Source organism: Elephas maximus, chromosome 21, assembly GCF_024166365.1.
Source record: "Elephas maximus indicus isolate mEleMax1 chromosome 21, mEleMax1 primary haplotype, whole genome shotgun sequence".
Lineage (NCBI taxonomy): Eukaryota > Metazoa > Chordata > Mammalia > Proboscidea > Elephantidae > Elephas > Elephas maximus.
Window position 1 is genome coordinate 35,530,452 of NC_064839.1, and position 20,694 is coordinate 35,551,145.

The 20,694-nt window shown below is 38.1% G+C and overlaps 1 protein-coding gene across 1 annotated transcript in view; it reads left to right on the forward strand.

Moving 5' to 3' along the window:
• Positions 1–17,966, forward strand: part of SNTB2 (syntrophin beta 2) — a 124,511-nt gene extending 106,545 nt beyond the window's left edge. Inside the window, exons 5-7 of the mRNA XM_049863644.1 lie at positions 845–1,041; positions 8,068–8,252; positions 10,396–17,966. Of these exons, the coding sequence (XP_049719601.1) occupies positions 845–1,041; positions 8,068–8,252; positions 10,396–10,488 (475 nt within the window). The 3' untranslated portion in view covers positions 10,489–17,966. The remainder of the gene's footprint in view (positions 1–844; positions 1,042–8,067; positions 8,253–10,395) is intronic.
• The last annotated feature ends 2,728 nt before the right edge of the window (positions 17,967–20,694 follow it).

The following is a 20,694-nucleotide window of genomic DNA, read 5'->3' on the forward strand; positions in this document are numbered from 1 at the left end:
TGATTTCTTTCATCAGAGTTTTGTAGTTTTCCTTGTATAGATCCTGTACATACTTTGTAAAATTTATGCTTAAGTTTTTCTTTTTTTGATGCTAGTATAAATGGTATTAAGTTTTTAAATTCAGGTTCCAATTGTTTATTGCTGGTGTATAGGAAAGCAGTTGACTTTTATATATTTATTTTATAGCCTGTTGCCTTATTAGTTCTAGGAAGTTTTTTGTCAATTCTTTGGGATGTTCCATATGGAAAATCCTGCATCCGTGAACAAAGTTTTTCTTTGGAATCATTTTTTCATGTAACATTTCTTTATAGGTCAAGAAATTCTAGAGTAAACTGCAAAGCCATTATGAATTTTAAAGATAAAACCCAAGTTTGTGCTTACTGTGGGTCTGTATTATCTCCACCCCTCTCCATCCCCCAGGAGAGGTGTTCATTGGCTTCAGCTGTTAGAAGTTCTTTGGCTGAATAGTTTGTAAAGCAGGTACCCAACTACTTGTCCTTGGAGAAGCATATTTTTTTACCTGAATATATTACTAATAGCATTTTCTAATCAAAACTTTATCTTTTTTGATATATATAGCCAAATGAAGATAAAAGAGCCTGTGGGAAATTGGGGCTGTGGTCCATGCAGCCCAAAGTCCTGTGTGACTGTGACAACAGGGGTCACTTTTTGGGAAAACAGAATAGCATCTACTTCTGAGACTATAATCTTGCTTTGAAATGTACTTATCCAAAAACTGCTGGTGGTTTTTATAATATTCTGATTATCAATGAGCATAAATTCCTAACATTTTCCTCTGATAAAGCATTAATACTTTTGATCCCTGCTCTGCTTGTGGTCCTAGGTTGGTTCATTCTGGCTCCGGATGTCGATCACCCTCATTTGGATCTGACCTTACGTTTGCTACCAGGACAGGCTCTCGGCAAGGCATTGAAATGCATCTGTTCAGGGTGGAAACACATCGGGATCTGTCAACCTGGACCAGGATACTTGTTCAGGGTTGTCATGCTGCTGCTGAGCTGATCAAGGAAGTCTCTCTAGGTATAGAAGATGACATTTCATTTCTGATTTTTGTTATGCATGCTGAAATATGGAAGCTTAAAGTCTTGATGATGGAAACAAACCTGGTTTTTCTGTTTCACTAGCAAAGTTTTCCTAAGCCTCGTACATGGTTCTAAGCATATTCGTAACACCATATGTAAAACACTGCATTTTACAGTTCATCACTTTAATCTGCATTGAATAGCATAAGGATTTATTTACTAAGCATTAAGAAGGTTTGGAATCTAAGATTTGGATTAAAAAACCCAAATCAAACCCATTGCTGTCAAGTTGATTCCAATTCAGAGCAACCCCATAGGACAGAGTAGAACTGCCTCATAAGGTTTCCTAGGAGTGGATGGTGGATTTGAACTGCTGACCTTTTGATTAGTAGCCAAGCTCTTAACCACTGCGCCACCAGGGCTCCATAGACACCCTTAAAGTATGAGCATCTGTCAAGCTTATGGCTACAGAAAAATGAAGGACTTGGAATAAGAGTTTCTTTTCAAATTTTGACAATTTTTGTATATACTCAAATACGCATCCAAAGGAAATAAGCTTGATGGCCTCTTTCCATTGTCAAAGTGCCCTCTTGTGGCTGGCCTCTATGAATATGATGTTTTTAGTGGCCCTTGGGGGTAAGTTTATGTGTATGCATATGTACAAGGAGCCCTGGTGCACAGTGGTTAAGAGCTCAGCTGCTAACCAAAAGGTCAACAGTTCGAATCCACTAGCCACTTCCTGAAAATCGCCCTGGTGGCACAGTGGTTAAGAGCTCAGCTGCTAACCAAAAGGTCAACAGTTCGAATCCACTAGCCACTTCTTGAAAATCCTATGGGTCAGCTCTACTCTGTCCTAAAGGGTCGCTGTAAGTTGGAATTGACTCAACGGCAATGAGTTTGGTTTAGTTTTTTTGGTATATGTACATATAAGGTGCTCTGGTGACACAATGGTTAAGCACTTGGCTACTAACCAGAAGGTTAGTGGTTTGAACCCACCAGCCACTGCATGGGAGAAAAGACCTAGCAATTTGCTTCTGTAGAGATTACAGCTTAGATAACCCTATGGGGCATATAGTGTCACTGTGAGTTGGAATGGACTCAACAGCACGCAACAACAACAACATGTGTACACATGTAGTAGATATTTCCAGATTCCTTTTTATTTTAACAAAAATGAAGAATATTCAAAATGAAAATACAATTACAGTTTCTAGCATGGTTTGAATTACCTTGACTTTTTTGATTACAAATTGGTTTACTTAGTTTTGCTCCCCTGTTTTCTATGTATTTTATTTTATACACCTCCTTTTACAAAACTTATATAAAAGAGAAAATGTTTCAAGAACAAGTATTGTGAATCATCTTTCTTTCAGTTTCTTTTGGAAAGTGAGGGAACACTGTAACCTTAGAACTGCATGGGCAGCATTGCCCAGGGTCATCTTCTAACACAGGCACAGGAAAGTTTTGTTTTGCTTTTTTAATGTTGTCAAAATGACACAATTACTCAGCTATTTAGGATCTGCCTGGTATTTTCCTCACAACCACTGTGATGAGTGAAGCAATTATGCCAATACCTAGTAAGACCCCACCTTGGATTTTAATCACACTGTCTTTCTCACCTGTTGTCTGTGTCTCTTCCCCATTTTCTCTGTGGAGTTGTCGGTCACCACATTTAAGGGCTCTGGAGCTCTGGTTTTTGTCTTGGCCATGGACTGTGCCTTCTGGGATGGGTAGATCCTCAGTGTAAAGTCAGTGTTACTCTGTTCCTGTGGACAGCAGAGGGGTCAGGCTGGCATGCGCACCAGGCATATCACTGGTATCTGGGGTCACCATGCCTTCTGCAAAGATGCAGAGGAGTGCACTTCCTAAAACAGAGTGGAACTTGAATTTTTTAGTTTTATTTTGATCCTTTGGTGTCTAGCAGCTAAACTTCATATTGTAGGAAATAAAAAGGCTACCCAGTCCCAGGCTCACAGTTATTGAAACATGGATGGTTTGAGGAGAGAGAGTAAGGACTTCCTAGTTCCTTATATTTTTAAATAGATAAAACAAACATAGTTTTAGTAATTTTCTAGTTTTTTGGTCTCATTCACAGCTGTATTTTAATATAGCCTCACTAGTATGTTCATTTCCACAATTCAAGTCAACTAGTTTACTTATCAATCATTTACTATGTGTTCATAGCTGTGCCAGATATGTTAAACTGGCTGAAGGTAAACCACTTTGATGGTAGCCAGAATTCCCTTAAAATATGTGTGTGTGCATATGTATAGGCACATACATATGTAAGTTAGCGTGTCTTTCAGATTCACGTTACCACCTTCTGTTAAATTGTTGGGAGATTCAGAAAGGTTTACTTAAAACTATAGTTGTGACACATTGTACCACGTATTCAGATGTCCACAGCCTAAAGGAAGTTCGGAAGTTGACAAAAAGCAACAAATTAAGCTGTTTCTTTCTTTTCAATTTTTTAAATTACTTTTTTATTACATAGTTAGCTAAATTATTATTTTTTAAATTTTATTGTGAAATTTTAGGTGAAAGTTTACAGCTCAAGTTAATTTTTCATTCAAAAATTTATACATGTATTGTTTTGTGACATTGGTTGCAATCCCCACAATGTGACAGCACTCTCCCCCTTTCCATTCTGGGTTCCCGTGTCCATTCATTCAGTTTCTGTTCCTTCCTCCTTCACGTCTTGCTTTCAGGCAGGTCTTGTCCATTTGGTCTCATACATTTGATTGAACTAAGAAGCACGTTCCTCACATGTATTATTGCTTGTTTTATAAGCCTGTCTAATCTTTGCCTGAAAAGCGGGCTTTGAGAGTGGTTTCAGTTCTGAGTTAGCAAAGTATCCGGGGCCATAGTCTCGGGGGTTCCTCCAGTCTCTGTCAGACCAGTAAGCCTGGTCATTTCATGAATCTGAATTTTGTTCTACATTTTTCTCCTTTTCTGTCCAGGACTCTCTGTTGTGATCCCTGTCAGAGTAGTTGATGATCATAGCTGGGCACCATCTAGCTGTTCTGGGCTCGGGTTGGTGGAGGCTCTGGTTCATGCGGCCTTTAAGTCCTCTGAGCTAATATTTTCCTTGTGTCTTTGGTTTTCTTCATTCTCTTTTGCTCTGGACAGGATGGGATCAAGAGATGTATCTTAGATGGGTGCTTGGAAGCTTTTAAGACCCCAGATGCTACTTACCAAATTGACTTAGATGTCACGCAAGACTATGCTCCCCAGCCACTAGCCCCAGCAACTCAGTCCCACAGGGTCTTTGGATATGTCTAGGAAGCTTCTATGGCTTCGCTTTGGTCAAGTTATGCTGACTTCCCCTATATTGTATGTTGTCTTTCTAAGCTGTGTTTCGTATCTCTTACATGTTTGGTTATACTTTTCTCATTCAGAAAAATTTCAGTGAAAACTTATAAGATTTAGCTACTGAATGCAGTACATGATCTTCATAATATTCATTTAGTAACCTTTTTTTTTTTATTAGGTTATAGGTATGGTAGAATTATCAGTGATCCTTTTCTTACACAAGGACTTTTTCCTTCTAGCAAACATGAGCTTCAAAATGAATAGAAAAAGAATGCTATTAACTTCTTCAGGTACATAAAGCCATTTTCTATTTGACACAGATTTTGTAAATACACATGCGTGTAGTTGCTTGAACTAATAATAATGTTTTTAAGACTTATTTTCATCATACTAATATCCCAAGCTATTAAAGTTTTTAAATCATAAAGAACTTTATGAAGGTACTTTATATTTCTGTAGCTTTGGTGATATGAAGACAAAGAAGTAGTAGACATATGTGAAGGAGTTACATTAATAAATATGCAGTTTGCTCTGACCGTGTTGTTCTCTATTTCTTAGAAATTCTCTTACGTCCCTTTTTATTCACGTCTTTGGGAAATATTTATCAGTATACACTCTGTGCTTTTACTAGCAATACTAAAATAGCCCTTTCGTGCTCACGGGTACTTTAGGGACCAAGTACTTTTTCTGCTTCTGAAGGTTTATTGGAAAGCATTAGAACCACTTAGTACGTGGTGGGGCAGAGACTTGCATTAACGGCGTAAAAAACAAAGAAATTGTTCAGCACCACATTTGAGTGTTGGGAGGCATTTGTGTGAGTGAATGCATCCTGGAGGAGTGCTTTTGTGAAGCTTTTGTGTCTTTGGGCTTCTGTACAGCGAAATAAGGTTTAGGAAGAGTACAAGAAATATAGTATAAGATATTATACTATTTCCTTTGTGTTATTAGGAAGATACAGTTACTGGCATTCAGAAATATTCAAGTAAATGAGTTCTTTTCAGGGCCAAAACACTTGAAGTGCATGTTCATTGTGTACTGCCTGCTCAGTGGTTCTAAGAGGTGCCATTTGCATTTTTCTTGGCCTCTCGGCCTTCCAAACAGCAAGATAAAGCTTAAAAGTTTATTTCCTATTTCATGTGTGTTGTTGGGAAGATGAGGTTTCCAGGATTTGTTGATATTCAAATAAGTAAGACATTTTATAGCTCACAGCAGTGTAAGGGGCATTCGTGATGTACTTCCTGCTCAATGGCGCCGAGAAGTGCCGGAAAATGGGGAAGAGTCTGAGGAGTCCACTGGGACATACGGTGTCCCACATAATATTTGTAAAAATCCATCATACCTAAGAAAAAATTACCAACAGTCAATGATTCAGCATACATCACCAAAAAATTCCAAACATAAACTAATTCAACCATAAAAGGAATAAATAGGGTAGGCATACCCTCTGCTCCCAAGGTAGGAAAAGACAGAAGCAGAAACAACATTAGGTACAAATCAACAGAAAGTCAGGTTTGTTTTGAAGCATAAGTAAGATACATGTATCATCTAACCTTCACAAACAGCCCTCTAAAAAAAAATCAAATCAACAGAAAGTCAGGTTTGTTTTGAAGCATAGGTAAGATACATGTATCATCTAACCTTCACAAACAGCCCTCTAAGACAGGCATTATCTCCATTTTCAAGATGATGGAATTGGAGCTAGTGTGGCTGGGCCTTGAATTTAGGTGCTTCTGACTTAAAGCCAGTGCCTTAGTTAAGGTCCTGCATTTCCCCCCTCTAGATGACTCATTCTTATGACTAAACTCCTGGAGGACATTTACAGTATATATCAGCCTTTCTTAATTCATTAAATCAACAAATATTTGCTGAGTGTTTATTTTCTACAAAGCGCTGTGCTTTGTAATGAGAGAAATTAAAATAAGGAAGACCTACTTCCTACCTTTGATCAAACAGCTATAATAGAGGAACACAACATCATGTTCTTTGTAACCCTGGGTGTGATTAGCCTCTTGATTACGCTTGATGGACTGGCTTTTCATATGTGCAGTCACTAGGAATGCTGCCCAGCCTTTCTCCAGGACAGTCCTGGGCAGCCTAGGCCAGGTCAAACCTGTGAGGTCTATTCTTTTCTAGGTTGTTCTGAAAGGCCTGAGACCTGGAGGAGCCCTGGGTGACAAACAGTGCTGGAGCAGTTTGAGGGACAGGCCAGGATCTTGCTGGAAACACTGGAGGCCTCCAGAGCCCCTCTACAAGTGACTGGCCCCAAAGCAGCAGGGACAAGATTTACAGCATAAAATTTCTTTGTCATTAGGGTCTTTGTCCCCAAATGCTTCTCCATGATATACTGGTAACCACTATTAGTCTCTTTTTTATAAAGAGACAGAGTAGGTAACAGGTTGTATTTACCATTGCTCACCTTGATGTAACACTGATTGGTTTATTATTAGTTAATGAGCCTTTGTTTCCTCCTGGCTTTATTAAATGTTTTACTAGTAGGGAGCTTACTAGAAGGGTATCTTTAATATATGTGATTATACTCAATAATAGCCCCATGGTCTGAAAAAAATATGTCCCCTTCTACATAGGAGCCTCAGGATCATTATGAGCACTTAATTAAGTACCTAAGTAATGAATAGGCCCTTCAGGAGGCAGCCTGGAACAGTGTGGAAAGAGCATGAGCTGTGGAGTCAGGAGACACAGGCTTGAATGCCACATATTAATTAGGTGACTTTGGGCATCCTAAATTCTCTGAACCTCAAATCCTAAATCTATAAAAATGAGTCTGTTGACAACTCAAAAGATTAGATAGGAAGCTTAGGGGCAGTGAGTTTATGTTAATGAGGGAGAAGCAACTCAGGAAAGGAGGGTGAGAATGGCTGCACAATTCTAGGAATGTAAATAAAGTCAGTTTTATTTCTTCTAGAATTATTTTTTCACATAACATTTCTTTATAGGTCAAGAAATTCTAGAGTAAACTGCAAAACCATCATGAATTTTAAAGATAAAACCCAAGTTTGTGATAACTGTGGGTCTGTACTAGCTCCAGCTCTCCATGCCCTGGGACAGGTATTCACTGGCTTCTACTATTAGAAGTTCTTAGGCTGAAAAGTTTGAAAAGCAGGTACCCATCTATTTTTCCTTAGAAAAGCATTTTTTTTTTTTACCTGAAGCAATTGCTAATATCATTTTCTAATCAAAACTTTATCTTTTTTGATATGCATAGCCAAATGGACAAAAAAGAGCCCATGGGAAATTGGAGCTGTGGTCCATCTAGCCCAGTGTTCTGTCTGACTATGACACCAGGGGTCATTTTCTGGGAAAACAGCAATGGCATCTATTCAGAGACTCTAATCTTGCTTTGAAATGTACTTATCTGTAATCAATGTCACTATAAATTGTACATGTAGAAACTGTTGAATTGGTGTATGTTTTGCTGTATATATTCTCAACAACCACAACAAAATAAACAAAATTTAGGGGGAAAAAAAAATAAGACATACAATAAGATATATAAGAGGCAACATATTTGCTCTTACACACATGAGGTCGCCATGAGCCAGAATGAACCCTACAGCAACTGGTTTACATAGGCTAGGCATCACAGATTCTCTAGAAAGGATTCTTTCCCTCTGCTACAGTTAGAAGAATCCTTTTGCACTTGATAACTGAAGTAGGAACTTTCCTAATGAAGTTTTTTGCTTATTTCCAACAGGCTGCACCTTAAATAGCCAAGAGGTAAGACTCACAGTCCACTATGAAAATGGGTTCACTATCTCCAGGGAAAACGGAGGCTCTAGCAGCTTATTGTACCGCTACCCTTTTGAAAGGCTGAAAATGTCTGCTGATGATGGCATCAGAAATCTGTATTTGGATTTTGGTGGTCCTGAGGGAGAGCTGGTAAGAGTGTTTCTGAAAAACATGTTTATTCTTTATGTATTCTCATTCTTTTTGATCACTTCCTACCTCTTGTGTAGAAAATTATAGGACTGACATTTCATTTGGAAACAGGAAATTGTTCTTCAGTTTTCAAGATACTATTGGGTTTGGTTTTGTTTTTTGTTTTTGTTTTTTTCTTCATTTCCCATGTTCAGAAACCATTCGCTTTTAAAAAGCAGTTTTGTTTGAATGTTAGAAATAAAAAGTAGACCCTTTAAGAAACATAGTTTTATCAAAAATAAGATATAAAATACTAAAACTAGTAGACTTTATTAAATAAATTCCATCTTTTACTTTTTCTTATTACTATTACCATCAGTTTGTTGTGATAAGAATTAAGAGTAATAGAGTGATTGGGTTGTTACAGAAATCTGCTGATCAGAAAAAAAGATAGAGATATACAAATCAGCCATCTTTTTTGGCCTCCTTGTCTGTGAGAGAAAATATCAACAGAACGTCATGATTCCCTTAGAGAGACTAGAGAGATGAACCAAACATACTTCAGGAGCAGTCAGTTATGTATCAACTATGCCTTTTCTCCCTTATCAATAGTAAGTCAGTAGTTCAAGTCTTATATGTAAAATCTTATGTCCACTAACATAGGCACAGTAGGTGTAAATTTGGAAACACAGAATCTTGGAATTTTAAAAATAAGAAAAACCTAAGAGCTAGTATATAAAAAAATATAGTTCAGCCTAAATGGGAAAAAATGTGGCTAGAAGCCTTATTTTAAATGAACCTTTTGTTAGGAGACTATGGACGGGCCATGGACCAGGGCTTTTCAAAGCTAGAAGCGTTGTTGTTGTTAGGTCTCGTCGAGTTGGTTCGACTCATAGCAACCCCATGCACAACAGAACAGAACACTGCCCGGTCCTGAGCCATCTTTACAATCATTGTTATGCTTGAGCTCATTGTTGCAGCCACTGTGTCAATCCACCTCATTGAGGGTCTTCCTCTTTTCCGCTGACCCTGTACTCTGCCAAGCACGATGTCCTTCTCCAGGGACTGATCGCTCCTGACAACATGTCCAAAGTATGTAAGACGCAGTCTGGCCATCCTTGCTTCTAGGGAGCATTGTGGTTGTACTTCTAAGACAGATTTGTTCATTCTTTTGGCAGTCCATGGTATATTCAATATTCTTCACCAACACCGCAATTCAAAGGCATCAGTTCTTCGGTCTTCCTTATTCATTGTCCAGCTTTCACATGCATATGATGCAATTGAAAATACCATGGCCTGACCCAAGCCATGGCTAGAAGCATTAATGAGAGTTAAATGCTTCTCTCTATTAAACTCATTTCTATTAAATTAGCCAGTTTTTAATAGCAGTTGCCATTTAGCAAACAAGGTGTTAGATTATACCTATTTACGTATTTTTAACCCTTGCTTTATATTTAATATATACAAAATTTAGTGATGAAATTAATGCTGTATAATTTGGGCTTCTAATAAAGTTGTATCTTTCTTTTAAAAGCACCATTAACTAAACTATGTGCCCTATTCCTTTAAAAGCACAGTTAACTAAACTATGCCCTATTCCTGTTCTCTGTTACCAGTGCCAAAGGCTGGCTAACCAGTTGACTCATGCAGCCTGACCCCAGATTCCTTGTTCATCTGGTGGCAGCTGTCCAGATTGGGGTCCTGTGCTTAGAAGGGTACAACTAGCCTCAAGAGATATTATTCTCACCACAAACCTATAAAGGGTGTCAAAAATCACACCCGTAGATGGTCACGCTTCAGCTAAGTTCAGTGTGGTTCCATCTGGGAAATATAATTACAACTAATAGTCTCCATATAGGATATTCGTATTTATTTTAAATCCACCACTTTTTAGTTCTTCCAGCCACGCATGGTGTACACAGTGTACCAACAATTGTATCTTAACTGTAGATGTGAAACTTTACACCAGTGTTTAATTATGACGTAGAATAACCTTACTTCAGAGTACACTTTTATTTGTGGCTTTTGAGTTCCCAAGAGTTTCCATAGCTTTGGCATATTCTTTATCCAAGCTCTTTTTAAAAAGTAGAACACCGTATCCAAATAAGTTTGTTTATTAAATTGTCTGTATATGGTAGTGATAATTAATGTCCTTTCCCTGCAGACCATGGACCTGCACTCTTGTCCAAAGCCGATTGTATTTGTGTTGCACACTTTCTTGTCAGCCAAAGTCACTCGCATGGGACTGCTTGTGTGAGCAGCAAAGAATCAGAAAAGAGCCTTGAATGTCACAAGAAGTATTTCCACATCGAGGAAAAAAAAAAAGCACAAAAGTGAAAGCTCTTTGCTCTCTCCTCCAACACAGTGCCTTGACAAGGACCTGCAAATCACTGCTGAACCACAACTGTGTTTAAAGAAGAGCCTACCTTCCACAAGCTACCTTGACCAGAAATTCTAGGACCTCTAAGAAGCTCCAAAATGAAGCTGTTCATTTACGTTTTAGTACCGTAATGTGGTTTATAAGTAATTAGGCTTATTTCCCCTGTTAAGAAGGGTGGCTCATTGTTTTGCTTTTTGGACATAATCAGATATCCAAGAGTTGTTTTCTTTTTCTTCTTCCTGTAGGATTTGTTTTGGGCTTAGCCTTGATCTCTTGTTCAAGGCAGCTGTTCCTTCCCAGGTAATAGTTTGCGGTAGCTAGTTGCTTCCTGTTCATTTCAGATGGGTTATATGTTTTATTGGAATTTACCATCCTTACTTGCTCCTTTCACTCTGTGACGTGCTTGAGTGTACATTACCAGGGTGTTTTTCCACCTGTCATGGCTCTTGCTACATCCCACTCCGGCCATCACTTCCCACCTTATCACAAGCTTTGCCACTCAGAAGTGCTAATGTTAGGACTTATAACTTGCAAAATTTTATTTGCCTTGCCTTCCAGTCTCTATCTAGTGGTGACCAAATTAAAAAGCAGGTTGGGAACCACTGCTTTGCAAGACAGGTTTTGGTCGTTTTAGCCTCTTCTGATTTTATCTTAGGTAGGAGCCAGGAAATATTAAAAAAGGCTTATTTTAAAAGAAAATTCTCATTTTAGCCTAAGCCATTTTTTATTGCTTACCAGATGTGCCTTTGGTTAGGGTTAGTGGAGCTTTTATTAGCGACTATTTGAATAACTGGATATCACTGCCATTCCAGGGACATCATCTATCCTAGTTTTGAGGAATTAAGTCTTTGAGGTAGGTTTCCTTAACTGTCTTTTCTAGTTGGCGAATCTCTTTAAGAAGGACAAGTCCTGAAGAGCCAGCTTGTTTATAGACTTTGTGGGTGAAGTAAGCTTTTCAGCACAGACATATTCGTGTTGAGTTGCTTTGGGCTGTGTGAACCCATGCAGGATCTTGTCCCTGGTCCTCTCCCTTTGTGGCAGCAGAGTGGCATGGACAAGCAGCTGCTAATTCAAGACTCAGTGTTGGCTTAGTAACTTATCCTGCAGGGTGCAAGGTGACGAGACCATAGAACAGCTACCTGGGTTTTATTAAGCATTATTAGATGTCATCATTAGGACATAGTAGCAATTAAGATTGTTGATTTTGAGGTATTATAGAATCACATTTGTTTTTTTACTAATTATGAATGAGGTATATATCTGAAAAACATTTAAAATAATGTAATATCTATATAAAACTTCAAGATTAGCACATTAATATCCTTGAATCTCAAAGAAGAGTTCAACTAATTTGGATATTCTTTATGCTCTCTGAAGGAAGGTCTAGGAGTACTTCTCATTTTCTAGATATATCAGGAGTGTCAGAAAGAGGATATGAACACTATGAAGGGTGGAAGAGGGTAGCATTTCAAATAGGAGAAAAGAAAAAAAAAAAAACTCAACTCTGCAAAACTTGAGCTGTGTGGTTTGAGCGCAGACTGAACAATAGATGGAGCCTGAGAACATGCAGACTCCTGAGCAGAGAGTTCCAGTCAGTTCCAGCTCCAGAGGCAGTTGTGAGAAGCCCAGCGTCTTCCCTCTGCACATCAGTCATCCTTCCCCATGTCCAGCGAGTGGAACACTACGCAGAGGTTGGGGAGAGATGTCTCTTCTTCGCTCAGCTCCATATAGCTTTAGAAGGCCCCCAAATGAATTATCTGATTTATTTAAAATTGCAGAAATTAAAATCCAGACTAGAATATGTTTGTCAAGAGCTTTTTATGTTTTCATAAACCTAATTTTGATTCCATATGAGATAAGTTTGCAAATCAGGGAAGAAAAGCAAGCCTAGAAGGTCCCACTATGGACTTCTGGAAGCAAGATTTCAACACATAATACTTTCAGATAAGGGAGTTTAGCCGCTCTTTGCAGCAAGAATATCATTAACATGAGAAATTTAACCATGCGGTCACAGACGTCAGCAGCAGAGTCATTAGGTTGAGGTTTTCTGTGTTGTTATGAAAGGCTAAGCCACTGACAAAATTTGTGGGAGGAACTTCTGGAGCAACCCTGCTCACTAGTTATATGAAAAAGATCTATTAAGAAAGCTGTGATTAAATGTGGGCAGGAGAAACAAGGCATGTGTGCATTTCTGCTCTTTTTGCTCAAGCTTAAACTGTCATGTATAGCACCAAGGGTCTTAGGGTTTTTAGTATGTTTTGAATCTTGATGTGAAACGAAAGTATGTGAGAAGGTTTTCTTTGTCCACTAGCAGCCCCGAGAGCAAGAGTCCTTAAGCTGCTTGTTTTACATACATTAATAGCTTTCCAATCATGGATGACCAGGTTGTTCTTCAATTAAGTTGTGTTTGTGAGATTTTCAAACCATAAACAAAGTGCTTTTTATGAATGTGACAGCCTTGATAAATATGTATTTTGTATTTAGATGCCAAAATATGGCAAATTATTTTCAAATGATAAGTAAAAATGGGCATTTTTTATATTCCACCTCTTTTATAGAACCAACTAACGTTAAATTTGTTTTTCATTTTGAATTATGAAAATTATTGAGGATGTTATGGGCTTTTTGTGTGTTGAGTGGAAAGGAAATTGCAGAGTAGTGTTCCTTCATTCAGATGGACCACTTCCTATGCCCACCGAAATCTGGGGCCTAGACATCTTCTCCTTATTCCACATAGATGCCTGTAAGCAGCCAATTGGTGTGTGAAAATTGTTCCTCCTCTTTTGCTAAAACTTTTCTCCATAAAAAGAAAAGGAAAGGAAAACTTAAAAAGGAAAAAAACAAAACAAACCTGTTGCTGTTGAGTCGATTCCAACTCACAGCAACCCTGTAGGACAGGGTAGAGCTGCCACATAGAATTTCCAAAGAGTGTCTGGTGGATTCCAACTGCCAACCTTTTGGTTAGTAGCTGTAGCTCTTAACCACTACACCACCAGGGTTTCCAAAAAAAAAAAAAAGGAGCCCTGGTGGCCCAGGGGTGAAGCTCTCGGCTGCTACCCGAAAGGTTGGTGGTTTGAACCCACCAGCCCTCTGTGGGAGAAAGATGTGGCAGCCTGCTCTCGTAAGGATTACAGACTTGAAAACCATATGGGGAAGTTCTGCTCTGTCCTATAGGATTGTTATGTGTCAGAATTGACTCGATGCAACAGGTTTAAAAAGGAAAGGCTTAGTTTTTCTTTTTCTGAAAAAGGTAAGTTCTTTCCTGAAAAGTCATCAAACCTTACCTGGAAACTAGCATCTAATATTTTACATGAAGAAATACTTTAATGTATGTTTATACAGTATTTATTAGATAGTTGTAACTGTAAACTCACCTACCTAGTAGACAGAGTTTCAGGTTAAACGTTGGTACATGTACAGGCAATCAAAAATAATACTTTCAATGTCATTCACCTATCTTAAAGCCATGGTTTAGCACTTCTTTGGCCAGGTAAACTCTGATAGTGCCTGTTTTCTATCACCTGTACTTTCACAAACTTTGTTGCTAAAAATTATTGCATGGTAAGAGATGCTGAATTATTTATTTCCTATATTTTTATAAGTGAAAAAAATCTCTAACAAATGGCTAAAGTTGTTACTGATTATTTGTTTTCTTAACTCATCCTCCTAAGCAGAATGGTAACAAAGCTTTTTCCAGCTGATTAAATGCACTTAGCTGATAAGCCAAAATTTATTCTTAAAAAAAAAATTAAGCTGTGTGGAATCTGGACAAGATTATGTTTCTCCCAGAAAAACAAGCTTCACTGTAAATGGTTTTGATTGACAAGAAGTGTGACCACATTTGAGAAAAGGTTATGATAGATTTTTAAATCCTGAGAGAACTTCCAGGTCTTCTTGTTTAATTTATATGCATGTGATTATACTTGTATGTTCTCAAAAACATGGAAGAATGTCCATATTTTTTAATGCAAATTACTTTGTAAGCTGCTATGCAAATTCTCATAAAAGCCCTACCTACTTAAAGAGTTAAATATTTTTAACGCTTTCAGGGAAGACCTGTAGACTTAAGCACTTTCTCTGCTTTTTTGTATCTTATCTTGGACACTTATGCTGAGTTATGTTATTTCACTGGTTATAAGCTGTTGATTGTACATAACATTTAAACTATCCAAATAACCAGCATACATTTCCATGTCGCTGCCATCAGTGATTGAGGCCACAACTGAAATGGCTGGTTAGAAAGCCAAAGGTCTTCTTTTTTTGATCCTTAATGAAGTAAAATGCCAGATCTATTTAGTCCCAAAGCAAATTGCTCTGGTAGGAGCTGCATACCTATGTGAGGAAAAGAGACATTTAAACTGGGGATCCTGCTTAGACTTCAAGTTGATTTTGACTATAGTCATAGTCATTCTTTTTACATATGTCTATCAGGTATCATTTTTTTTTTTTTTTATCAGGTATCATATTATGTGCCAGGTGGTATTATATTCAACCTTGGGTTTGGAGATCTCTTTCCATTAAACTTGAATTGTTATTGTAGCTTTTTTTTTTCCTCCTGAAAATGAAAGCAGAAGAATCAGCCATCTTCTGTCATGTTCTCTCTGCCCCTATTTTAATTGTGTGCTAATCTACAATTATTTTGACTTTTCCCATACTGTCTTTAAAAAATGACAGCAGCAGTCTGCTTTTTTTTTTTTTTTTTTTAATCCTTTATTGTGCTGGCTATGTAGACAATAAATGTTTGATGATAGTTCTAAAATAGTTATACTGTATAACAGAATTATGTATTTTTGAGCAATATAGGAATTCCTATGTGTAATGATTGAAGTGAACTTTATTTTACACTAGTAATAGACTGCTTAAGTGGCTGTTTTAAAATTCTTTCTCTAAAAAAAAAGTCAGTGATACAAGCCTGTTCTAATAAAGGATAGAATTTCAAGTTAAGGTAAGGTACAATAAATAGGCACATAGAATACATCTGTTTTCTTGTCTCTTTTTGACACTAGCTAAGCTGCCAACAGGAAGAATGGTTGTTATGTATTAAAAGAATATTTTAACAAGATACTTTATTTTCTTCTGTTTCAAAATTGATAAACTTCAGCTTAATCGCTTGCCACCTCTTCCTTTCCACTTCGGATGACTGAACCGAAGCATAGTCTAGTTTTAAAAGTGAATCTGTATTTGATGCAGTGCATAGATATACCTTTCGCAGATGAGTGCTTGCTCGCCAATGAACATTTGATTGTATGCAACAAAATCTACCATATGAACCATAATCCTTGAATTGCCCCAAAATAGATTGGTTAAAACTAGAATGCTATGATAGAGAAACAATACTTCATTATATTGCAACACTAGGTATCCTGGTAGATTTCTGTTTTCTGAGTCCTCTAAGTACCTTTCTCAGTTTTGCAGTAATCTTACCATGTCATTGACAGAAGTTTAGTTTAGTTTTTTAGTTTTTGAGCCCTTCTTAATCCAAGTCACATATATACCCTTGGAACCTGATTGATCTATCACCTCTTCCAAAGTAGTAGAAGTCTCTTGAATAGACAAAAGGTTCTTTGGGGACTTGAAGAAATATTGAAACTGCAAGTCTAATTAATGGCATTAATTCACGTATTCTTTCATTTAATGAGAATTAATTAATATACAGTTCGGGACCAGGAACTCTGAAGGATCCAAAAGAAAGTTCTTGCCCTCAAGTTGCATATAATCCATTATTTCATAATAATGGCGTGTCATCCATTTATCAATCAGTGATTAAATAATTAGCCACTTTGTATTTTTACCAAAGTATGTCTGCAGTTCTCTTTCTCTGGACCTGGCAAACTGGAAAATGTTTAAAGGGATGATTAGGCTTTATCTATGCTGAGCACTTTAGTTTGGGAAGGAAAGTATTGTTAGTAAGATAAATCACAACAAAAATTAAGCTCTATTGCCTAAAGTGGTCAATGGGAAAGTCTTTTTTACAAAATGCTTCACTAAACAGCAAAGCTAAATATTCAACTACCGCCTATTTATAAATTGACCCATTCATTTCCACACTAGTGTCCTTTAAACATTTCATATGCTGAAAGTTCTTTCACATAGTAGATAGAATGTGTCTCCATTAATGATAGAGCAAAGTGAAAATCTTTTAAAACTTAGCAAAATCCCTGTTATTCTAGAACACTCTGGCATTCAAATCCATTAAAAAGGACACCTAAAGAAAATAAGGTTAATTGAATTTTTTCATAATTTTCAGACAGTAATAGTCCCTTTCTATCCAGCTTGCCATCCATGTATCACTAGGGTTACCTTTTCAGGCAGCATCCCTAATCATGCCCAGGAAGTACCTGAGCTACCTGTGACTAGAGTGATATATACATATAACATGATCAATTGAGCTCCTCTCTCTTTGTTTTTAAGTGTCCTGGAATTGTGCAGAAAAATTAGGTCATGCCTTCAGTTTCGTGGTTCTTACTTTAAACATACCCTTTGACAATTAGGTGCTAATGATTGTACAGTATCATTACCAGCACATAAGTATTGTAAGGATCTGTTCCTCCTACGTTGGAAGAAGTATTTTTCTTTTTATCTCTATCCTGTTAGAATGGGTATCAGCTACGTTTTTTCGCCTCTATTTTGTGAATTTACAGAATGTGGGGAAAAGTAAGTGATTTCAACTGAGTTTCAGGTTTGGCATAATCACCAATCTTGAGGCTATTCTTCTCATCTTGTAGCAGATCTGCCCTTATAATAACCAGTTTCAGATTTTTTTCCTGTAGTATAGTACTCCAGTGTTATGTTTACAATCTCTTGGATGAGTGCAGCATTATAAGACCTTGATGCCCAAAGAATCTATTTCCCTTTTGGTACCAGATCCAAGGTCTTCTAGCAAATAACATGGCAAACCACTACGTACGAAGGCCTACTTTGGCTAATCTGTGCAAATTCTGATCATACCCACTCATATGTATTCTGTTCCATACAACTTTCATTTTTGTTAAGTATTAAGGCTTAGAAAGAACAATACTTCTACAAAGAATTAAAATTATATGATATTGTTTTTTCTTTTTAGAATCCTTTATTTAAACAAGACTTCTTTTAAAATCTTGTTTAAGGTTTAAGTTTGAAATCTTCTGGTGTCACCAGGCTACCAAATCAAAAATACGTGGCGTAAAACAAGGTGGTATTTTTGTTCTTAATTAAAAAAAGCTTTATGTGTACTCTATAAATATAGATGCATAGACAACACTTCCTTTTGAGTTGCAAATCAACATATAACATTGTACATTACAATGAAAATTTGTAACTTAAGGGTATTATATATATAAATACATATATACCTTTGTAACCTTTATACTGTAAATAAAAAATTGCTTTTAGATTTGCATTTTTTCTTTTTTTTTTTGTTGGAATAGTTTCAAACCTATAGGAAAATTTCAAGAACAATAAAAAGAACTCCTACATCCCCTTTACCCAAATTCCCCAATTGTTAACAATTTACTAAATTTATCTTTTTCTGACATGAAACCCTATCACCTGTAAATTCTCTAGTGTGTACCTCCCAAAAGCAAAGACACTCCCACACTGCCACTATACAACCCTCCCAATCGGGATACCAACATTGGTGCCACACTGCCATCCGATCCCATTCAAATGATGTCAACCATCCCAACAATGTCCCTTTTTCCTTTCTGGTCCAGAATCCTATCCAGTGCCACATGTTGCATTTGGTTGTCATACCTCATCAGTTTCTTCAGTCTGGAGCAGCGACCCGGTCTTTTTTCGAATTCTCATGTCCTTGACAATCTTACCGAGCTTAGGTCTTTCGTTCTGCAGGATGACCCTCTGCCTGGTTCCATCCCATATGACCTCATTATAGATCAGGTCAGGAATTCTGGGCAAGAATACCAAAGAAGTGATGCTGTGCCCTTCTCAGAGTATGTCACCTCATCCCACACTGGTGATGCTAACTTTGATCACCTAGTCAAGTTAGTGTCTCTACCATTTTTCCCTGTGTATTTGATTAGCATTTTTGTGGTGTAGGTATTTTGATACTATGCCAGTATGCTGTTCTTCATCAGACCTCCACCCACTAGCCTTAGCCTCCGTTGATATAGAACCCTGGTGGCACAGTGGTTAAAGCCCTTGGCTGCTAACTGAAAGGTCGGTGGTTCAAACCCACCAACTGCTCTGCAGGAGAAAGATGTGGCAGTCTGCTTCCGTAAAGATTTACAACCTTGGAAACCCTATGGGGCAGTTCTACTCTGTCTATAGAGTGGCTGTGAGTCTGGAATCGACTCGACAGCAGTAGGTTTACCTGTATTGTCTACCATTGTGATGGTTACCAGATGGTGACTATTACTATCATTCCTTCTACATTTATCAGTTAGCATTCTATTGTAAGTAAGAATTTCCTCTCCCCCTCCCCCACACATTTATTGATTGATTGATTGATGTTAAAGATTCTTGGATTCCTATTTTTTAATTGGTTAACAATTTTAAATGGGATTAACAATATATTTATTTTTATATCCCAAAAGAATTCTAGATTTAGCCAGGGGGATCCTCTTCAAACTGGCTACTGTGTCCTTTTGATATGGACCCATCATTCTTTAAACATTTATTTCTGGCACAACAAAGACTCATCTTGTACTTTCCTGCTCCAGGCCTGAAATCAGCCGTTTCTCCAAGAAGCCTACTGTAATATGGCTTCTGCCTCCATCACTTCACTGAAACTTCCCAGGCTGAGGTCATTGGGGTCTTCCATATCATTGCCTCCTTCTCAGCTGCATTAGGTACTTCTGTCCCTTACCTCCTTATCAACAATCCTCCCCCTGAGACACTCCTCCCCTGACTACCAAGACACTCTTCTGGCCTACCTCTCCAGCTCTCTTTCTGAGCTTCTTTTGCAAGCTCACCCTCCCCTGGTTGGCCAACAAACTTTAAAGCTCACTCCTCCCCTCACCCTACACGCTAGTCTTCCCTAAGAGTTCTCACTCACATAGCTTCCATTCCTACTCGTATCCAGATGTCTCGCAGATGTGAACCTCCAGCCCTCATCTTCTGAGTTTCTGATGCAGTATATCCAGCTGACACTTGTTTTTACAGGGATATTTCAAAAGCACCTCACATTCAAGATCTTCACCCACCATCTCTCAAACCTGGCCTTTGTTCAGTGTTCTCTATCTCAGTAGCACCACCATCCGTCCACCTGCCAAAGCCAGAAACCCAGGAGTCATCCTTGACCCCTCCTGCCCTTCATGCCCTGTATCTAATCCATTTCTAAGTGTTTATTGTTTGCCTTCCAAACCTCTCCTCTCTGCATACATTTCTCCATAGCCCTCCCCCTGGCCCAAGCTTCCCTTACTCTTCTGGACTATGCCAACAGCTTCATATTGCAATAGTTCACCTCTCCTTCCAATCTGCTCTCTATACTAGGTTTAGAGTCCTCTATCCAAAATGCAAAATGACAAAACAAAACAAAAAAAACTTATTTAAAATATGGTTTATCATTGTTTTTAGGATAAAACCCAAAATCTTTACTATAGCCAAATGTCTTGGCACCTGCCCACCTCCCCAGCACCAGTTCACATCAGACTTCACCTTATTTTCTGCTCCAGCAATCTAGGCTTTGTTCAGTTTCATGAAATCCACCAGTGGCCTCTCTGGGTCCTTTACACAGGCTGGGGTCTTAAACGCTAGCAAGCAGCCATCTAAGATGCATCAATTGGTCTCAACCTACCTGGATCAAAGGAGAATGAAGAATACCAAAGACACAAGGTAATTATGAGCCCAAGAGACAGAAAGGCCACATAAACCAAAGACTACATCAGCCTGAGACCAGAAGAACTAGATGGTGCCCGGCTACAACCGATGACTGCCTGACAGGGAACACAACAGAGAACCCCTGAGGGTGCAGGAGAGCAGTGGGATGCAGACCTCAAATTCTCATAAAAAGACCAGATTTAATGGTCTGACTGAGACTAGAAGGACCCCGGAGGTCATGGTCCCCAGACCTTCTGTTAGCCCAAGACAGGAACCATTCCCAAAGCCAACTCTTCAGACAGGGATTGGACTGGAATATGGGATAGA